We start from the raw sequence: 15,755 nt of genomic DNA, 5'->3' as shown, positions 1-15,755 counted from the left end.
TTCTTAAATGGGAAAAGCTTTTTACTGCAGAACAATGGGACCTTGTCTTCTTTTTGCATGAATGATTACTTGAGGAATAGAAGCCAGACCAACGACCGTTTTAACCGTTGCACCTATAGCGTTTAGAAAATGCAACAAAGGTTCGCTTTTTTGCTCATCCGCCCCAAAAGGTAAACGCCCCAAGAGGTAGACGTCCCAAGAGGTAGACGCCCCAAGAGGTAGACGTCAAACAAGAGCCCTCAAGTGGTGGTGGTGTTGCCGCGCGCTCGCGCAATTTTTTTAGGTCGTACTCGCTCAAAATGTGTTTCCTTTTTGTCAACAATTTTTCAGCATTTTGTATGTATCATAAAAAACGGCCAGCCCCTATAAAAAAATTCCAAACTTTCGATCCTTCGAACTTTCAAGAGGAATCAAAATGAAGTTGAGATGTTCCTTTAACTAACTTTTTTGTTTCTCATGTAATACTTTTGTTCACAGATTTACTGAAGTTTTCCATTTTCTAAATACTCTCTCCGACGATTTTCAGCAGATAAATAATTCAAAATCCCTGATTCCAGGGTCGTAGCAGGGGGTGGGGCACTGGGGACACGTGCCCCCCCCCCCAATATTTTAAAAAATTATAAGGAAAACACCAGTAGGGGCTCGGCTGTGCCCCCCCCCCCCATTGTTTTCTTAATGTTTCTGTATCGTGCCCCCCCCCCCAACAATTCGAGGCCTGCTTTGCTATGTTCATTAGCCAGCACTGAAATGGTTTCAAATCCAACACTTAGCAATGCGATGACCAATAAAAAAGCACCGAATGTAAATCTGTTAGTTTGAATGACGGTGGCCAGAAAGCGGTTCAGAAGTTGGTATTACCAACGAGATTTCGCAGAACATTGAAAATCGCAGTAAAGTGTTGTTTTAAAAGCCTTCCTTCCACCCGATATGTAAGTGTCGTTTTGTCAATAGGACCATAGTCTAATGTAAAATCTGTTAATGAGAAAACTACTCGTGGAATCATCTTTAAGTGGTCTTTCCATTCAAGCTACGTGAATCCTTTACTATCTAATTACTCCAAAGTTTGCCTAAGTTTTGATAAGAAAAAATCAAGTAAACATTATTTGAATAAATTATTTAACACAGCCCTGCGGAATTTTTACATAGCTTATGCGTTAATAAACGAAAAAATAACTGTGATGCATTTTTCTTTTGCTTTGCGCAATCCTGGGAAATAGAATACTTATCTATGGTGAAGTGGCGTAGCTGTAGCTGATAAATGTTTATTAGCATATCAGCCTATACCGCGGCTTGATGGAGTAGGGCAGATGACCGCTGCATGCCTAGGGCTACCTATTGTCTATGCAAGTGTCAAATATATTCCAAGGCAAACAATGAACTTCAATTACGAGTTTGTGAAAACAGATCTGGACGAAACAAAGGGGCCCGAGCTTGGATTAACATTAACAGACGCCATCAAAACGAACCCGCTAGACGAGACTGACGAACACGAAAAAAAAAGAATAAATGATACGCTGCTTCGAAGAAAACAAATATGGCGACTCGCGTACCAGCCGGCAAAAAAGTACAGAATTTGACTGTCGTGGACGCGGTTCCGTGGCCGTGTGTGGCTGGCCCGCCAGTGGTGGAAAAAGATCCAAGGCTTTGGAAGGCGCCCAAACTAGACATGAATACGTCCCTCGCATTCTTACGACGTGAACTTGTGAGTTTGATAATAATATAACCGATTTTTTGTCGCGATATGTAGATTATCACTTGAAAAATAACGGAATAGATGTCTAATTATGGCAGTTTCGATAGGTTATGTCTTGTATTTCTATATCCCATGGCGTGTTTATGTACATACGAGTGTATCGAGTCTATCGAGCGGTTTAGCTTTAATGTGAAGTTGATTTTTCTCGAAAAACTGTTTGAGACTTATGCAAATTTAGGTTCGGGGTGAATGCCCTAATCAATTATATTTTGTCAGAAAATTTATCTCTTCGATGTTTAATGTTGAAAACTCGATCGTGTGGGTATGTAAACTTGTATTTACCGTGCTTTAAAATTATTTGGGCATATCTTCAGGTCAGTAAATGCACGACCTTTCAAAAACTGTACAATGGGTCGTCCTTTTCTAAGCAACTTACACCAAAACAAACCGTTCAAATTTGTCAAAACAGTTTTGTTATAAAACAAAAGTATAACAATAGGAATGTGCCTCAATTTAAGCTATTTATTTTTCACTATTTTGAGCATTTTGGGTCAAGTAGTAGCAAATGCTAAGAGAAAAGAAATTTTAGCTTGTCAAAGACGATTAATACACGATTTCGCAAAGACCAATTTCGTTTGATGGTGCAAATAATTGCAAAGATCCTTCACTTCCTAATATTTTCTGTCGAGCCACCGAAGAAGACATCATATCATATTTTGCATAATGGTCGCCAAAATGGCTGCAAGGTGTTACACTACTCGAAAATCCTTATTCCTGGACCCGATAAAATGATAATTTGTTTTGGTAGATATTATGAGTTCTGTGTGGTGTTAATACCATGCGTATTTTCTACCAATCCATCGCACTCCTTTTTTATAAGAGTGTCCTATAAGTTCCTAATTTTCATGCAAGTTTAGGCTAAAATTGTATAAACCAATTTTGATGGTAAAGAAGTTCATTTTGAGCATAAGCTTTGGTGACCAAGTGTGTTGGTCTCTCACCGCTGTTTTCCAGCGTTCGGGTCTTGCCGTCTGGCATTTTTCCGAGTTCATGCCTTGATTCGAATTTGGTATCACAAGTAAGCTGAAGGTATTTCTCCCGTGTTGGAAACAGATAAATGAGACTAGGCCAGAGCTCCCGTATCTGACGAAGAACCACACTGGAAACGCAACGAACCCTCTGGCAGTGACCACCCTCAGTGACAATTAGTTCACACACGGGGGCACTACTTTGGTGCCTTGGTGCTTCTGAACCTGTCGTACTGGTAGGGGCCAAATTCGCAGTAAATGGCACCGAATAAAAGTTGCAATCCATCCTTTGACATGAGCGTCGAACCCACACTTGCTGTTCTGTCGTAGCGATGAAGCGCAAACTCTGCTGCACGACGATGTACGTTGTTATTGTTAACATACAACAAGTTTGCAAGAAGCTTTGAAATACCGCACCCACTAAATATCACTAAGCCTTATAACTTATCAACTCTATTTGATGAATTGTGTCGATTGTGTGTCGATTGAAATATCCCGATATAAACAAATACCTGGTCTGGGGCTTGGTATTTAGTGGAAGCTAAATGGCGGTGTGACTGGTATTAATGTTTTCCAAGAGTAATAGGACCATTTATACAACAGATTTCGTCTAGAAAAATCAAACCGATTTCCAAGTTTATAGACAAAGAAATAGATGATGAGAACTAAGTGTTTTTTTTTTAATATTTTAGGTCAGGACAAATTCATATTCAAATACACTACTCGTATGTTACATATATATAAAAATATACATACTGCATAACTTTATGATAGCATAGTTTAGGCAAAGCACTAAACATCATATGTTTCCCTGCTAACCAGGGGTATCTCTGGAAACCAATTCAGGGCAAAAGCGGGTAATTGTCCGAAAGCAGCCTTTTTAAGAAGCCCTTTGGTTGACTTATTTTTTATTGATTTGCATATTTTTCCGTTTTTTTGTTGTTCAGCTGTTGCTGTATATGTAGGCTGTATACTTGTTCTTTTCAAATACATTTACTTTCTTCTAGGCGGCCATGCAGCTCCAAGACCGTGCCCTCCACAAACAATTACTCGCCCTGCACTCGGGTATTTGCAACATGAAGGCCGATCTCAAGGAATTGTGGGAAAACGAAATTCATCATCAGACAGAGACGAGCACGTCACGTGTTCAACACGTGAGCTCACACGTGAACACCGACCCTGAGGCTCCTAGAACACAGGTAGTGCACGCTAAGGAAGATTCGGGAATTTTAACGGATGAAGAAAGAGACGATGAATCTAAGGACAAAGATAAAACGGATGGTTCAGCGGTTACTGTATTACGCGCCAAAAGCGTGTCAATGCAGAATTTAACAAACAGTAAAAGTGACTTCAACAATAATTTTCGGAGAAAAAAAATCACTGATTTCTATGGTTTTCATCTCAGCAAGCCACGTGAGAGATCAATGACATACTCGGAAGGAGTAACTAGCTTGACTAACCGTTTTACCAGCATGCCAGTTATCAACGAGCTACCAGCGGATGAGAAACGGAACATTAAAAACGGCAAGGCGTTTGCGGTTTACGGGTATAAAAAAGGAATTTCTGACAAGCGTATGGAGAATTCTGGGAAAACTAAAGACAATCTAAAAGTTGTACAGATAAATAACGGGAAAAGGCTACCTGTGGTGTTCGGTAAACTTGTGCGACACGAGAGCATGCCGGTCATGGCTGAAGACCGTAGCGCCAATCATCGCAGGGCGAACTCAGCACGCTCGAGGTTGGTCAGCAGTGTTAAAGTCAGAGATGAGCGTGAAAAGCCGGTTTTATCCAGAGCAAGGAGTCAGCTCGACTTGCGACCAAAGGACTGGGACGAGCCCGATTACCGCCACATGACCCCTTACACTATATATCGTAGCGCCAGTCAAATATCTCTTGTCTAAATACTTATAAGTGGCTATCCGTGTAAGAATTACGATGAATTGATAGGCTCTGCGTCAATTTAGGTTCTTCACCTACTTATCATGACCTAACATGAGCTAACAATGCTGACTGGAGGGAGGTTGGCGCTATTTGCACGGGGCTTTAATCACATGGTTCATTGTACTATATACCGAGCAGCTAGTCAAATAACAATCGCCTAGAAAGTAAGGAACGTGCAGCCTAGTACAAGGTGTTCTTACTCGGGTTTCTGATATTGGGTTTCCTGTTGTTGGAGAGAGTCATGACGCCACAGGAAACTCCCAGCACTCACAACCAACCATAGGAATCCAAATCGCGGACCATGGACTTGAATAAGGATAATGGTTTCTGGAATTATGCAAATCTTTACATTTGGAGCTCTTTACAATGGAGCTGCTAAACTTCTTTCTATAAAAAATATTTTTGCGTCCGAGAATTACCGTAATGACTCGAATAAACGCCCTAGCCCTTATTTAATTTTTCAGGTTTTTTTGGGGGAGGTCTTATATTATTTCGGCGAAAAATACCAGCTTCTGAATCGTATGAGAACTAAATTTTGTACTCGTATGGTTATAGAAGTTGAAGTGATGATAAGTAGACCCGTGTTGTAATATGTGAGGGTGTCAATGGGAGCTAAATATAATCAGTTAAGATTTTCACCATTCAAGTAAGGCTTTTGTTGGGATGTTTTTAGTGGGAGGGGAGGGAGTACTTATTCCAAAATTTGGGGTCGAGAATGGGCGCTTATTTAAAGGAGGGCGCTTATTCGAATCATTACGGTATATCGTACAAAAATATGGAATGGGCAGTTTTCGGTACTATTTATTGCAAAAGTTAGGTTTTATTTTTCAGATTTGGCAAACGCTTTGACGTTAAGCAGTATCTATAGTTGAATATTTTTTAAGAGATTTGTAGTTTTTGGTCATTCATATTTTATCCCAACACTGACGATAATATACAGCAACACTATCTCCATACTATTTCCCCCTTGCCCGTTAATATAAAGTGTACACTTCTAACAGAAGGATCGTCAAATTCTTTATTTCATGATATTGATAATCCTGGGTACGCGCCCTGGATATGTAATGGCCCAAGAGCACCTAACGCTATTTCTCTTTGTCGATAAAGGGCAACGATTTGCTAGACGATTTGCCGATACTAATAAATCCGAATTTTAGTCTTTTTTACTGTCAACTGGGGCATGGTTTTTATTGTTGTTTTTTGCTTGAAAGATGCGCAGACAATAGGAATATAAAAATGAAATCATGGCAAGTAAAACACATACAACGCTCAGTACGTGTTTTATTTATTTACAAATCAATATCCTACCTAACATACAGGGGTTTACGGTTATCGACGTCCGGTATGAATAATGCTAAGTTCACACGTGTATGTTATGGCAATGGAACCCTCATAATCCAAACGTATTTTCCGCGCTCACACGAAGCGTTTCATTTTGAAACGGACCGTCAACACGAAAACGCAAAAACGATACGGAAACGATTTCCATTTCACCTGCTTACGCCCCGCGAGCAAAGGGAAGCACGCCGTTGTTTTCAAAAAGTTCCGTTTTCTTCTGTCCACATGGCACTAAAAAGTATCGTTCACTCCAAAGAGCGTTTTCAAATTGTTCCGTTTTCGGATATCGTTTCGCGTTGTGTGGACGATACCCGGATCAGTAAAGTCTTAACAAACACACGTGGCATTTAAGAACGCTTGAGTGCTGGTCTTCTCTTCACTGTGTCTACTCGTTATCTCTAGTTTGCTTACCAGCAACTTCTGAAGCCTTTATTTAGTGCTTCTCCCTACTGTGTGTCCGCATATGTTTTGTTAGATGACTTGTATGTGCAAACACTTTACCGCACTGAGTGCACTTACATGGCTTCTCCCCACTGTGTATCCGCATATGTTTTGTTAGATTACTTGCATGTACAAACGCTTTACCGCACTGTGTGCACTTATGTGGCTTCTCCCCACTGTGTGTCCGCATATGTGTTGTTAGATTACCAGCCTGTGCAAACACTTTACCGCACTGTGTGCACTTATGTGGCTTCTCCCCACTGTGTGTCCGCATATGTGTTGTTAGATTACCAGCCTGTGCAAACACTTTACCGCACTGTGTGCACTTATGTGGCTTCTCCCCACTGTGTGTCCGCATATGTCTTGTTAGAACACTTGCCCGTGCAAACGCTTTACCGCACTGTGTGCACTTATGTGGCTTCTCCCCACTGTGTGTCCGCATATGTCTTGTTAGAACACTTGGCTGTGCAAACGCTTTACCGCACTGTGTGCACTTATGTGGCTTCTCCCCACTGTGTGTCCGCATATGTGTTGTTAGATTACCAGCATGTGCAAACGCTTTACCGCACTGTGTGCACTTATGTGGCTTCTCCCCACTGTGTGTCCGCATATGTCTTGTTAGAACACTTGCCCGTGCAAACGCTTTACCGCACTGTGTGCACTTATGTGGCTTCTCCCCACTGTGTGTCCGCATATGTTCTGTTAGACTACTTGCATGTGCAAACGCTTTACCGCACTGTGTGCATTTGTAAGGCTTATATTTCGTGTGTGTCAAAATGTGCATAATCATATAGCGATAATCACAAAAATCCTTTTCGCATATTGGACACACACGAGATGAGTTCTCGCAGTGTTCAGACACGATGTGTCCCGTCAGTGTTTTGGGTGTGGCACACTGCTGCTGACACAGTTTGCACTTGAGCTCGTCCCCAGTCGGTTCGATGTAGCATCGTTTTCTGTGCCAAAGTAGCGCGTTGGAGGAGGTAAAGCACCTGGAACACTTTTTACAAGTATAATCTTTCGTATCTAAACCTGAAAAAGACGATAATTTAAATTAAAAGTGTGATTTATTGTTTATCGTTAGTGCTTTTCGTTATGGATACGAATTGAAATTTAGAATACAGTAGAGTATGTATGTTGAAAAAATGAATTATTGCATTTTATATGAATTACACAGCACAACTCACTCGCAATAATATTGGAGTCCTCCACGTCTTCAAGTGCTATCCCAAGGTCGTTGGCGTACTTGTCTCCGTACCACACCAGCAGCTCCGTACCCGGGTGGACGTCTTTGTAGGAGCGGTAGAATATTTGCCCACGATATTGGAAGGTCACGAGGTTCTGTTCCTTCTCACACCGAGAGCAGTTAACGAATCTCATCCAGTTGCTTTGCTCTTCGTCGTGACCATCGATGAAATGATTAAAATTCCCATCCCTGCTTATCTGAAAATTTAGTGAACCACCACTCAAAATATCTAGATAATTTTAGGCTTTGCAAATGATGCACCCCCCCCCCCCCCCCCCCAACACACACACGCATATAATATCAAGTACTTCGCAGCCCCTTGTCAGCAAATCCTTGAATGCAGGTACAGACAATATACAGCCGGGCTAACCCAAACCGGACTCGCATTACCGTACCCTTCCTTATAATAACGTGCAGTATCGGACTAGAATCGAGGGTCGCAACTAGTCCCATAGTTTACCTCCCACATGTAGCTGGTGTCATTCTCCATTTGCTCGTCACTGAGTTTAACCTTGGTTCCTTTATACGGCCCAAACATGACTCGTTTTGCTATTCTTGACTTGGAAAACACGCCAAGACCAGCATTTGGTATGGAAGATGTCTTTATCTCCAAGCAGTGAGGCAGAGTTGCCCTGGCTGTTGTCTGGGTACTGGATGTAGTGGCATTATCTGCAATGGCTTGCAATGGACCGTGGATGGGGCACTCCCCATAATGAAGGTCTTGACACTCTTCACAAACTATGATACACAATAACATTTTTGAGGAACACTCTTCATGTATAAAAACTTCCTGTACCACACAAGAGAAAAAAATATTTTTGCCAAGAGAAGGTTAAACATAATGAAGGTCTTGACACTCTTCACAAACTATGATACACAATAACATTTTTGAGGAACACTCTTCATGTATAAAAACTTCCTGTACCACACAAGAGAAAAAAATATTTTTGCCAAGAGAAGGTTAAAAAGGGTACAGTATTTATTTCTTTTCAGACTCCTATCTGAAAAGTCTCCCCTAAAATTACTCCCTTTATTAGGAGTTAGAAATTCAGAATATTTAAGATTTATTGCTGACAGTTTTGCAAATCTTGTTTTGAGCCTTGATCCTATAGAGGCAACTGTAGTCAGAAAAGACTTTGACATAGAAGTACAGTCTGCATCTCAGAATCACCCTAGCTTGGTACTTATTGTGCTTATCTTGTGTTACCATGAGACACCGAGGATGAAGATTTGCTATACCAGCAACTTACACAAGTAATGGTCATCATCTGGAACTTCAGCCTCCCGATAGCTGTTTTTTGTAGCCCTTGGTCTCTTTGGGTACCTTGCGTCTGTGTCGTGCTTGACAGCTTGATGACTTGGTGAATCATCAAAGAAGGAGCTGTCTGTGTCTAGCTGCATGGCGATCCGTCCTAACTCCTCAAAGTCATCACAGTGTTGTTTCTCAGACTTAGGCTCAGATTTCTGTCTCAATGAGATAAAAGTATGGTAAATGTAATTCCAATTAAAAAGTCACTATAAAATAATAGAATAAACATCTATTTGCAGCTGGAGTTCTGAATCTTGTAAGGACACAGATACAGCAATATGGCATATGGAAGCTGCTTTTGGCAGCCAACATAAAATGTTTTGGTGTTGGTGTAGAAATGTTGAAAAAATGAAAAAAAAAACCAGACACTATAGTGATTCAATTGTGACATGTGCGCAGTAATAAGCAAACCTGGACTTTTGGTCATTTATTAGATATTTTATGGAATTCAAGTAATGAGCGATTTATTTTTTTTGTGTTGTGGGTTTTTTTGGGGGGGAGGGGAGGGAAGCGGGGTTGCTGGAGAGAATGTTATTTTTGTCAGTTATTTCTATTGCAGAAGAAAAGGAAACAATTCTGACATTTGATGCAGTTAGTACCTTAGTACAAGATGACACAAATGATGTCTGTCTTTTTGGTCGGAACTCTGAGGAGATGATATGCAAAGTTGAAAGATTATACAAATAAAAGTCTAACATTGCAGAGACTAGTGTATAATAAAAGTCTTATATTGCCAAACAGTACCTGGCTGGAATTTCTGAAACATTTTCCTTTTTTTGAGTGTCTCCTCAGTGACCCCTGGGACCCAGTCCTCATCGCTATCTGTGCTGCTCTCACTGCTGGTGTCACTTGCTTCAAACAACTTGTCTTCTAGGGGCCACTTTTTCTTCTTCTTTTTTGGTTGGACAACTTTTACTGGCTTGTGAATCTTTGGTTCATGGGGTACAGAGAGTCCTAAACAGGGAATGATAGAAAGAAGTAGAAAGAAGATCTAGCAGGGGGCGATGGGGTTTTCTGCGATCAGTGTGTTTTGTGAAAACAGGTAGAGTGTGATCATGATTCATGAGATCCTATGTGCAAATTTCTGAATTGTGATTTCAAATCTTAAAATCTGTAAAATTTCATATTAAGTCTATTTACCATACAACTGGCTTTTCATTTATTTAATAATTTTCTTCATTTGTGAACACCACTTTTTAACTATGAACATCAACAAGAACACCTTTACAACATCACAAACGGCATGATGGAGAAATGATCATAACTTATCAACTTACCAAGACTCCTCAAAAGCTCGTTGTTTTTCTTGATGTTTTCTAGTCGTCTAAGCTCAAACTCAGAAAGTGGGTTTCCATAGGCGTCCATTGTAAAACCTGTGAAAGATTTAAATTCGATACCTTTCAACAAAACGCGCATCTTTACATTTAACTTCATTCAAATTAAATCCTTATCCTACTAACTGTATTAACAGACAAACTAGAAACACAAATCTTAAATTAAACAGAAACACCAGAAACCAAATTTCTCTCATGGGAGGTGTGATGAAATTGCTGATGAATGAATATTGATATTTTTTCCAATATAAAACATTCTCTCTATATATCCATTCCAACCAAAGATATATACTTAATAAATAATATAACAAGTTAATAAATAATATAACAAATATGAAAGTGGGACATTTTCCCTTTTCACTCAAAACACGATACTGACCATACATCCACTCTCTTTTTATGGAAAACAAGTAAGACATGCACAAAAAACTGATAAAATAACCAAAAAAGGAGATGCATAGACTTACCAAGCAGTTTGGCCTATTTTGACTGTCTCATGCGATAAGGACTAACGAAATAAAATACCCCAAAAGCAGACTAAAACTTTGTTTGCTTCTGAAGAAAAGTTTTCATTCAAAAATGCGCGCCTCCCTGTCAAACCCCACATGTGACGTCACGAATAAGCCGAAATGTGATTGGTCAAATTTAGGAAGGGCGGGAATTCAGCCAGAAAAGGCGGGAATACTCCAAACCCGTTCCAATGACCTTCTCGCTTCATTTGGGTCGGCGGAAGTTTTGCACTTTGCATGTACATTTTCTCAAATGATTCTGTATCGATTTCCAGATTCTGAGTCGATTTCCAGTTTTTGGTGTATTTTACGTTACAGGGGTATACGTTATTACACGACAATGCCACATATGGTTTATAGATATCTTGAAGGGTTACCTTATTCCGAGTATCGATAAAAATGAACCTTCATTTTAGATGATGTATCGGTAGTATAAAGAGACATTCTACCTTACATATAGTAATGAAGGAGTTAAACGGGACATGGAGGGATTTGCGGGTGACGGGATTGGGAAGACCCTTCTACCTGTGTTTTTTTTTTTTTTTTTGGGGGGGGGGGGGCAAGAAAAGTGGTAGAAGTTTTTGTGGAAGGTGCATTGCTTGAGACATTTGTCCCATATTCATTATTATTAGGTTCTCTTTAATAAAATGAGCTAATTAACCAACATCTGCATCACCTGGCCACTACGAACAAATTATTGAAGTTGCAAAGACTAGTCCAGCAACCTAAAGCTTTGATGCCACACGATATGTCAGTAAATGCACAAAACGTTAGTGCCTGTTTAAAATAAAACAAACCACAGAGCAGTGTATTTACACCAAGATTTTATTGACCAATCAAGTAACAGATCATGCAGTCTTCTTTCCCTGCTGGGCCTTGAGTACTCTGACTACAATCTTCTGCTCCTCAATCAGAAATGCGCGAATAATCCTGTCACAGAAAAGGCTTATTTTAGTATAATGTGATTAGCGTGGAACTTGGATTTTACGATATGCCTAAAAGAATGTATTGTAAAATTGATTGCAAAGAGGTCCTTGATTTTAAGATATAAAGGCAAATCCTTAGAAAATATTGTTGTAGTGAGGTCTGGTTAATTATCCACGTTAACAAGATAATAATATTGTAACTCTACTCTGTGTAAGACTATACAGTTACTCTCTGTAAGACTGTAATCTGCATTTAACAAGATCTGTCAAGTCAAAAAAATTGATTAACTGTATTAATCGAGTGTATTGTCTTAAATCTTTCTCTCCTTTTTGGTAGACAGAATCAGTAATATTGTTGAATCGAGGTCAATAATACGCTTGGGAGAACAGATTTGTATTGTAAAATCGAGAACATCGTTGTATCCATTATCTTAAGATAGAGGTAATTTCTAATACACTATGGCTGAAGATTGTACAACAGGCCAGTCCCAAGTGGTTCCTTTTATCCCCAAACACACACAGTGATGTTGAACTGCATTTTCAACAGTGTTTTTGTTACAATTTTTCCCAAAAGGCAACATTCAGGCAATTTTGACGAGGCAATGATCCTTTGTTTCTTATAGAGAACCCTAGAAGAGTTTCTTATAATTACCTTTCCTTCACGCAAGCAGCGCATCGTGATCCTCCATAAGCACGGGAGACTGTCTTTTGTGGCTTGGAAATGTGCATCAATTTCATAGGGCGCATGGCTGGGAGCTGTTTAGAAAACAAGGTTTACGTCACATTGCTTTTTGGTGATTGAGATTAAATTATTCACATCGACTATCAGAGTACAACGTTTCATATACAACAGGGTTCAAAATAGTTTTTTGAAATATTCTAGATTTTGCCTGCTATGTGGATTTTAGTGGGGAAAAAGCCTACACACTCAAAATATGAGAGGGGAATACAGAAAAAAATCTCTGGCAAAGACCAGAAAACAGCCTGCCATCGCCTGCAGCCGGCCGCTATTTTGAACCCTGATACAATACAATTTCATAAAACTTATCAAGTTTTGAACCCTGATACAATACAATTTCATAAAACTTATCAAGGGCCTATTCATAGCATGTTGTGCCATGCGCTAATGGGGCCACCACGTTTTAGCATGCGTGAATCGCGATACTGATTGACATCTCATAGCTATGAGATGTTCTCATGAGCACTGAAGCTTTCCCTTGCAATGTCAAGGGTCACTCACACTATTATTTATAAAATGTAAGAAAACTACCCTGGTCCCAGAGCCTCGAACGTCTCTCTATTTAGTGGCCAGCAAGCTTGAGACGAGGCTCTGGCCTGTCAAAGCACTATTTCAAATTATGCTAGGTTCAGAATCTGAACTTGGTAGCTGATTGGCCAATTGAAGCGTGGTCATGGAAACCTAGAAATTCTGACAGTTTTCTATTGTAATTTCGATTCAAGTTCAAAAAGTCAAAAACCCTAATGAAGCAGAAGCAATAGATTATTTCAATCACAATTTTCATAGTGATTTCCAGTCCGTATAAGTTACAAGATTTACCAGTATTGAAAATGTAAAGTCTGTTCAAGAGGAGTCTCTTTACAAGTTCATCAAGCAGCGAGTGTTATCTGTGCTGCCGGCCAGCTACTACAGGAAAAAAAGCTTATTTTCCAGCTTATTTTAGGAATTCGCACTCGCCTCAACGATAGTGGATTCAACTATCTCATGCAAGTGATTGTACTGGCCATTTGACCCTTGAGTTCTTTGATAGAGTTGTTCCGAGGATAACTGCGAGCTTATCCGTGTTTTTCTCCTCCTTGGAGCGCTTCCCGAGAAAATGTTTCAAATTTCCCACCTCCTTTTATGGGCAGATTCTTGTCACTAACTCTACAGTAATGATCCCATGGGTTTTCAGACGAATTTTGTTGTTTTTATCTTGGGTTTTTAAGCCATTTTCATACTCGTGAACTCTAGAGTAGATATCTTAATTTATGCTAGAGTAGACATCTTAATTTATGCTAGAGTAGACATCTTAATTAATGCTAGAGTAGACATCTTAATTTATGCTAGAGTAGACATCTGAATTTATGCTAGAGTAGACATCTTAATTTATGCTAGAGTAGACATCTTAATTTATGCTAGAGTAGACATCCTAATTTATGCTAGAGTAGACATCTTAATTTATGCTAGAGTAGACATCTTAATTTATGCTAGAGTAGATATCTTAATTTATGCTAGAGTAAACATCTTAATTTATGCTAGAGTAGACATCTTAATTTATGCTAGAGTAGATATCTTAATTTATGCTAGAGTAGACATCTTAATTTATGCTAGAGTAGATATCTTAATTTATGCTAGAGTAGACATCTTAATTTATGCTAGAGTAGATATCTTAATTTATGCTCGAGTAGATATCTTTATTTATGCTCGAGTAGATATCTTAATTTATGCTAGAGTAGATATCTTAACTTATGCTAGAGTAGATATCTTAATTTTGTAAGGCCTCACCCCCTGAAGCTTCTTCTTGCAGTCTCCACACTTGGGGACTTTACCCTGCTTCTTGGTGTAGAGGTACACAAGGCGACCACCTATATAACACACATTACATGTTAGTTGAGGTTTACTAGGTATGGTATACAGAGCGACCACCTATATCACACACACTACACATTAGTTGAGGTTTACTAGGTATGGTATACAGAGCGACCACCTATATCACACACACTACACGTTATTTGAGGTTTACTAGGTATGGTATACAGAGCGACCACCTATATCACACACACTACATGTTAGTTGAGGTTTACTAGGTATGGTATACAGAGCGACCACCTATATCACACACACTACATGTTAGTTGAGGTTTACTAGATATGGTATACAGAGCGACCACCTATATCACACACACTACATGTTAGTTGAGGTTTACTAGGTATGGTATACAGAGCGACCACCTATATCACACACACTACATGTTAGTTGAAGTTTACTAGGTATGGTATACAGAGCGACCACCTATATCACACACACTACATGTTAGTTGAGGTTTACTAGGTATGGTATACAGAGCGACCACCTATATCACACACACTACATGTTAGTTGAGGTTTACTAGGTATGGTATACAGAGCGACCACCTATATCACACACACTACACATTAGTTGAAGTTTACTAGGTATGGTATACAGAGCGACCACCTATATCACACACACTACATGTTAGTTTACGTCTAGTGAGACACTTTGCTATCATTTGCTTCTAATATTAGCAAACGATTATAACAACAGAGGGATATATTGAAAGTAATTCATTCTCAACATACACTATTATTACACATTGAAACGATTTTAATGTTTTCATTAGACCATGTGGACATACGAACAGTATAAACAACGTGAATTTAAAACACAGGAAAACGCCTCACAAAATGTCTAGACAAAAATTAGTTAAATAGAGTTCGAAACGACATTTTTTTAAATAGTAGCTCTTTTGCCCAAATAGCATCGAGTTTGGAATGTTACATTAGCAACAAGCATTATCTTAAACCCAAATAAAAATGTCAGCTCCCAAGTTTTTTAACCATTCTAACACTTACCTGGAGTCTTAGAGCTGCATGATCCAACGTAGACGAAAATGAAAGGTAAAGAAATAGCTGTTAGCTAATGCAGAAAAGCTCAAATTAAGAAAATTCTAAAAGAATCCCAAAATTATCTACAACATACACTCGTCTACGGTTAGACTTGGTGTTGTATGAAAGCCGCCTTCTGAACGTCAAACGCTGAGCCATCTGAAGATAAAACACACGTCTCAATATAGCAGACACATCGAACTTTTCAGCAGTCGTAATTGTAAGGCAATAACCTTAGTGATTGCTGAGGATTTGATCGGATTGTAAAATAAATTTTTGAGTTTACCTTTCTTGTTGAGAAAGGAAGGGAAGAGAACGAGAGAGGGCGCGCAAGGCATTTTGGGAGAAGTTGAGCCCGCGAGC

General features: G+C 39.4%; 3 protein-coding genes across 4 annotated transcripts; 1 reads left to right on the top strand and 2 right to left on the bottom strand.

Annotated features, from left to right (window-relative positions):
• Positions 1-1,261: 1,261 nt before the first annotated feature.
• Positions 1,262-5,835, top strand: LOC116616891. Its single transcript, XM_032379049.2, has 2 exons — positions 1,262-1,702; positions 3,729-5,835. The coding sequence occupies exons 1-2, from the start codon at positions 1,535-1,537 to the stop codon at positions 4,620-4,622; spliced, it is 1,062 nt and encodes a 353-aa protein (XP_032234940.1). The 5' UTR covers positions 1,262-1,534; the 3' UTR covers positions 4,623-5,835.
• A 98-nt stretch (positions 5,836-5,933) lies between these two features.
• LOC5509978 (zinc finger protein 883) lies at positions 5,934-11,499 on the bottom strand. Of its 2 annotated transcripts, XM_032379044.2 has the most exons (8): positions 10,798-11,499; positions 10,274-10,369; positions 9,741-9,950; positions 9,596-9,642; positions 8,938-9,151; positions 8,148-8,425; positions 7,629-7,884; positions 5,934-7,473 (listed from the first exon to the last, which is right to left on the bottom strand). In XM_032379044.2, exons 2-8 carry the CDS (start codon positions 10,359-10,361, stop codon positions 6,434-6,436), a joined length of 2,133 nt encoding a protein of 710 aa, XP_032234935.2. In that variant the 5' UTR covers positions 10,362-10,369; positions 10,798-11,499; the 3' UTR covers positions 5,934-6,433. The 2 variants fall into 2 exon arrangements, with proteins under 2 accessions (XP_032234935.2, XP_032234937.2); XM_032379046.2 differs by lacking the exons at positions 9,596-9,642; positions 10,274-10,369; positions 10,798-11,499 and having other exon boundaries at positions 9,741-9,946.
• Positions 11,500-11,646: 147 nt separating this feature from the next.
• Positions 11,647-15,743, bottom strand: LOC5509973 (60S ribosomal protein L34). Its single transcript, XM_001630433.3, has 6 exons — positions 15,679-15,743; positions 15,487-15,551; positions 15,360-15,373; positions 14,272-14,351; positions 12,418-12,521; positions 11,647-11,769 (listed from the first exon to the last, which is right to left on the bottom strand). Exons 2-6 carry the CDS (start codon positions 15,549-15,551, stop codon positions 11,688-11,690), a joined length of 345 nt encoding a protein of 114 aa, XP_001630483.1. The 5' UTR covers positions 15,679-15,743; the 3' UTR covers positions 11,647-11,687.
• Positions 15,744-15,755: the final 12 nt, after the last annotated feature.

The sequence above is a fragment of the Nematostella vectensis genome, chromosome 11, assembly GCF_932526225.1.
Source record: "Nematostella vectensis chromosome 11, jaNemVect1.1, whole genome shotgun sequence".
Classification (NCBI taxonomy): Eukaryota; Metazoa; Cnidaria; class Anthozoa; order Actiniaria; family Edwardsiidae; genus Nematostella; species Nematostella vectensis.
This window is presented reverse-complemented; position numbering and strand designations above follow the sequence as displayed.

Excerpts from the sequence above, each read along its gene's own strand:
- LOC116616891 (XM_032379049.2), top strand. The coding sequence starts at position 1,535 with ATGGCGACTCGCGTACCAGCCGGCAAAAAAGTACAGAATTTGACTGTC. Across the intron at positions 1,703-3,728 it reads CATTCTTACGACGTGAACTT|GCGGCCATGCAGCTCCAAGA; the intron begins GTGAGTTTGATA and ends ACTTTCTTCTAG.
- LOC5509978 (XM_032379044.2), bottom strand. The coding sequence starts at position 10,361 with ATGGACGCCTATGGAAACCCACTTTCTGAGTTTGAGCTTAGACGACTA. Across the intron at positions 9,152-9,595 it reads TTGTGTCATCTTGTACTAAG|AAATCTGAGCCTAAGTCTGA; the intron begins GTACTAACTGCA and ends TCATTGAGACAG. Across the intron at positions 7,474-7,628 it reads GGACTCCAATATTATTGCGA|GTTTAGATACGAAAGATTAT; the intron begins GTGAGTTGTGCT and ends CGTCTTTTTCAG.
- LOC5509973 (XM_001630433.3), bottom strand. The coding sequence starts at position 15,551 with ATGGCTCAGCGTTTGACGTTCAGAAGGCGGCTTTCATACAACACCAAG. Across the intron at positions 12,522-14,271 it reads GCAAGAAGAAGCTTCAGGGG|CTCCCAGCCATGCGCCCTAT; the intron begins GTGAGGCCTTAC and ends TTTTCTAAACAG. Across the intron at positions 11,770-12,417 it reads GCTGCTTGCGTGAAGGAAAG|GATTATTCGCGCATTTCTGA; the intron begins GTAATTATAAGA and ends TTTCTGTGACAG.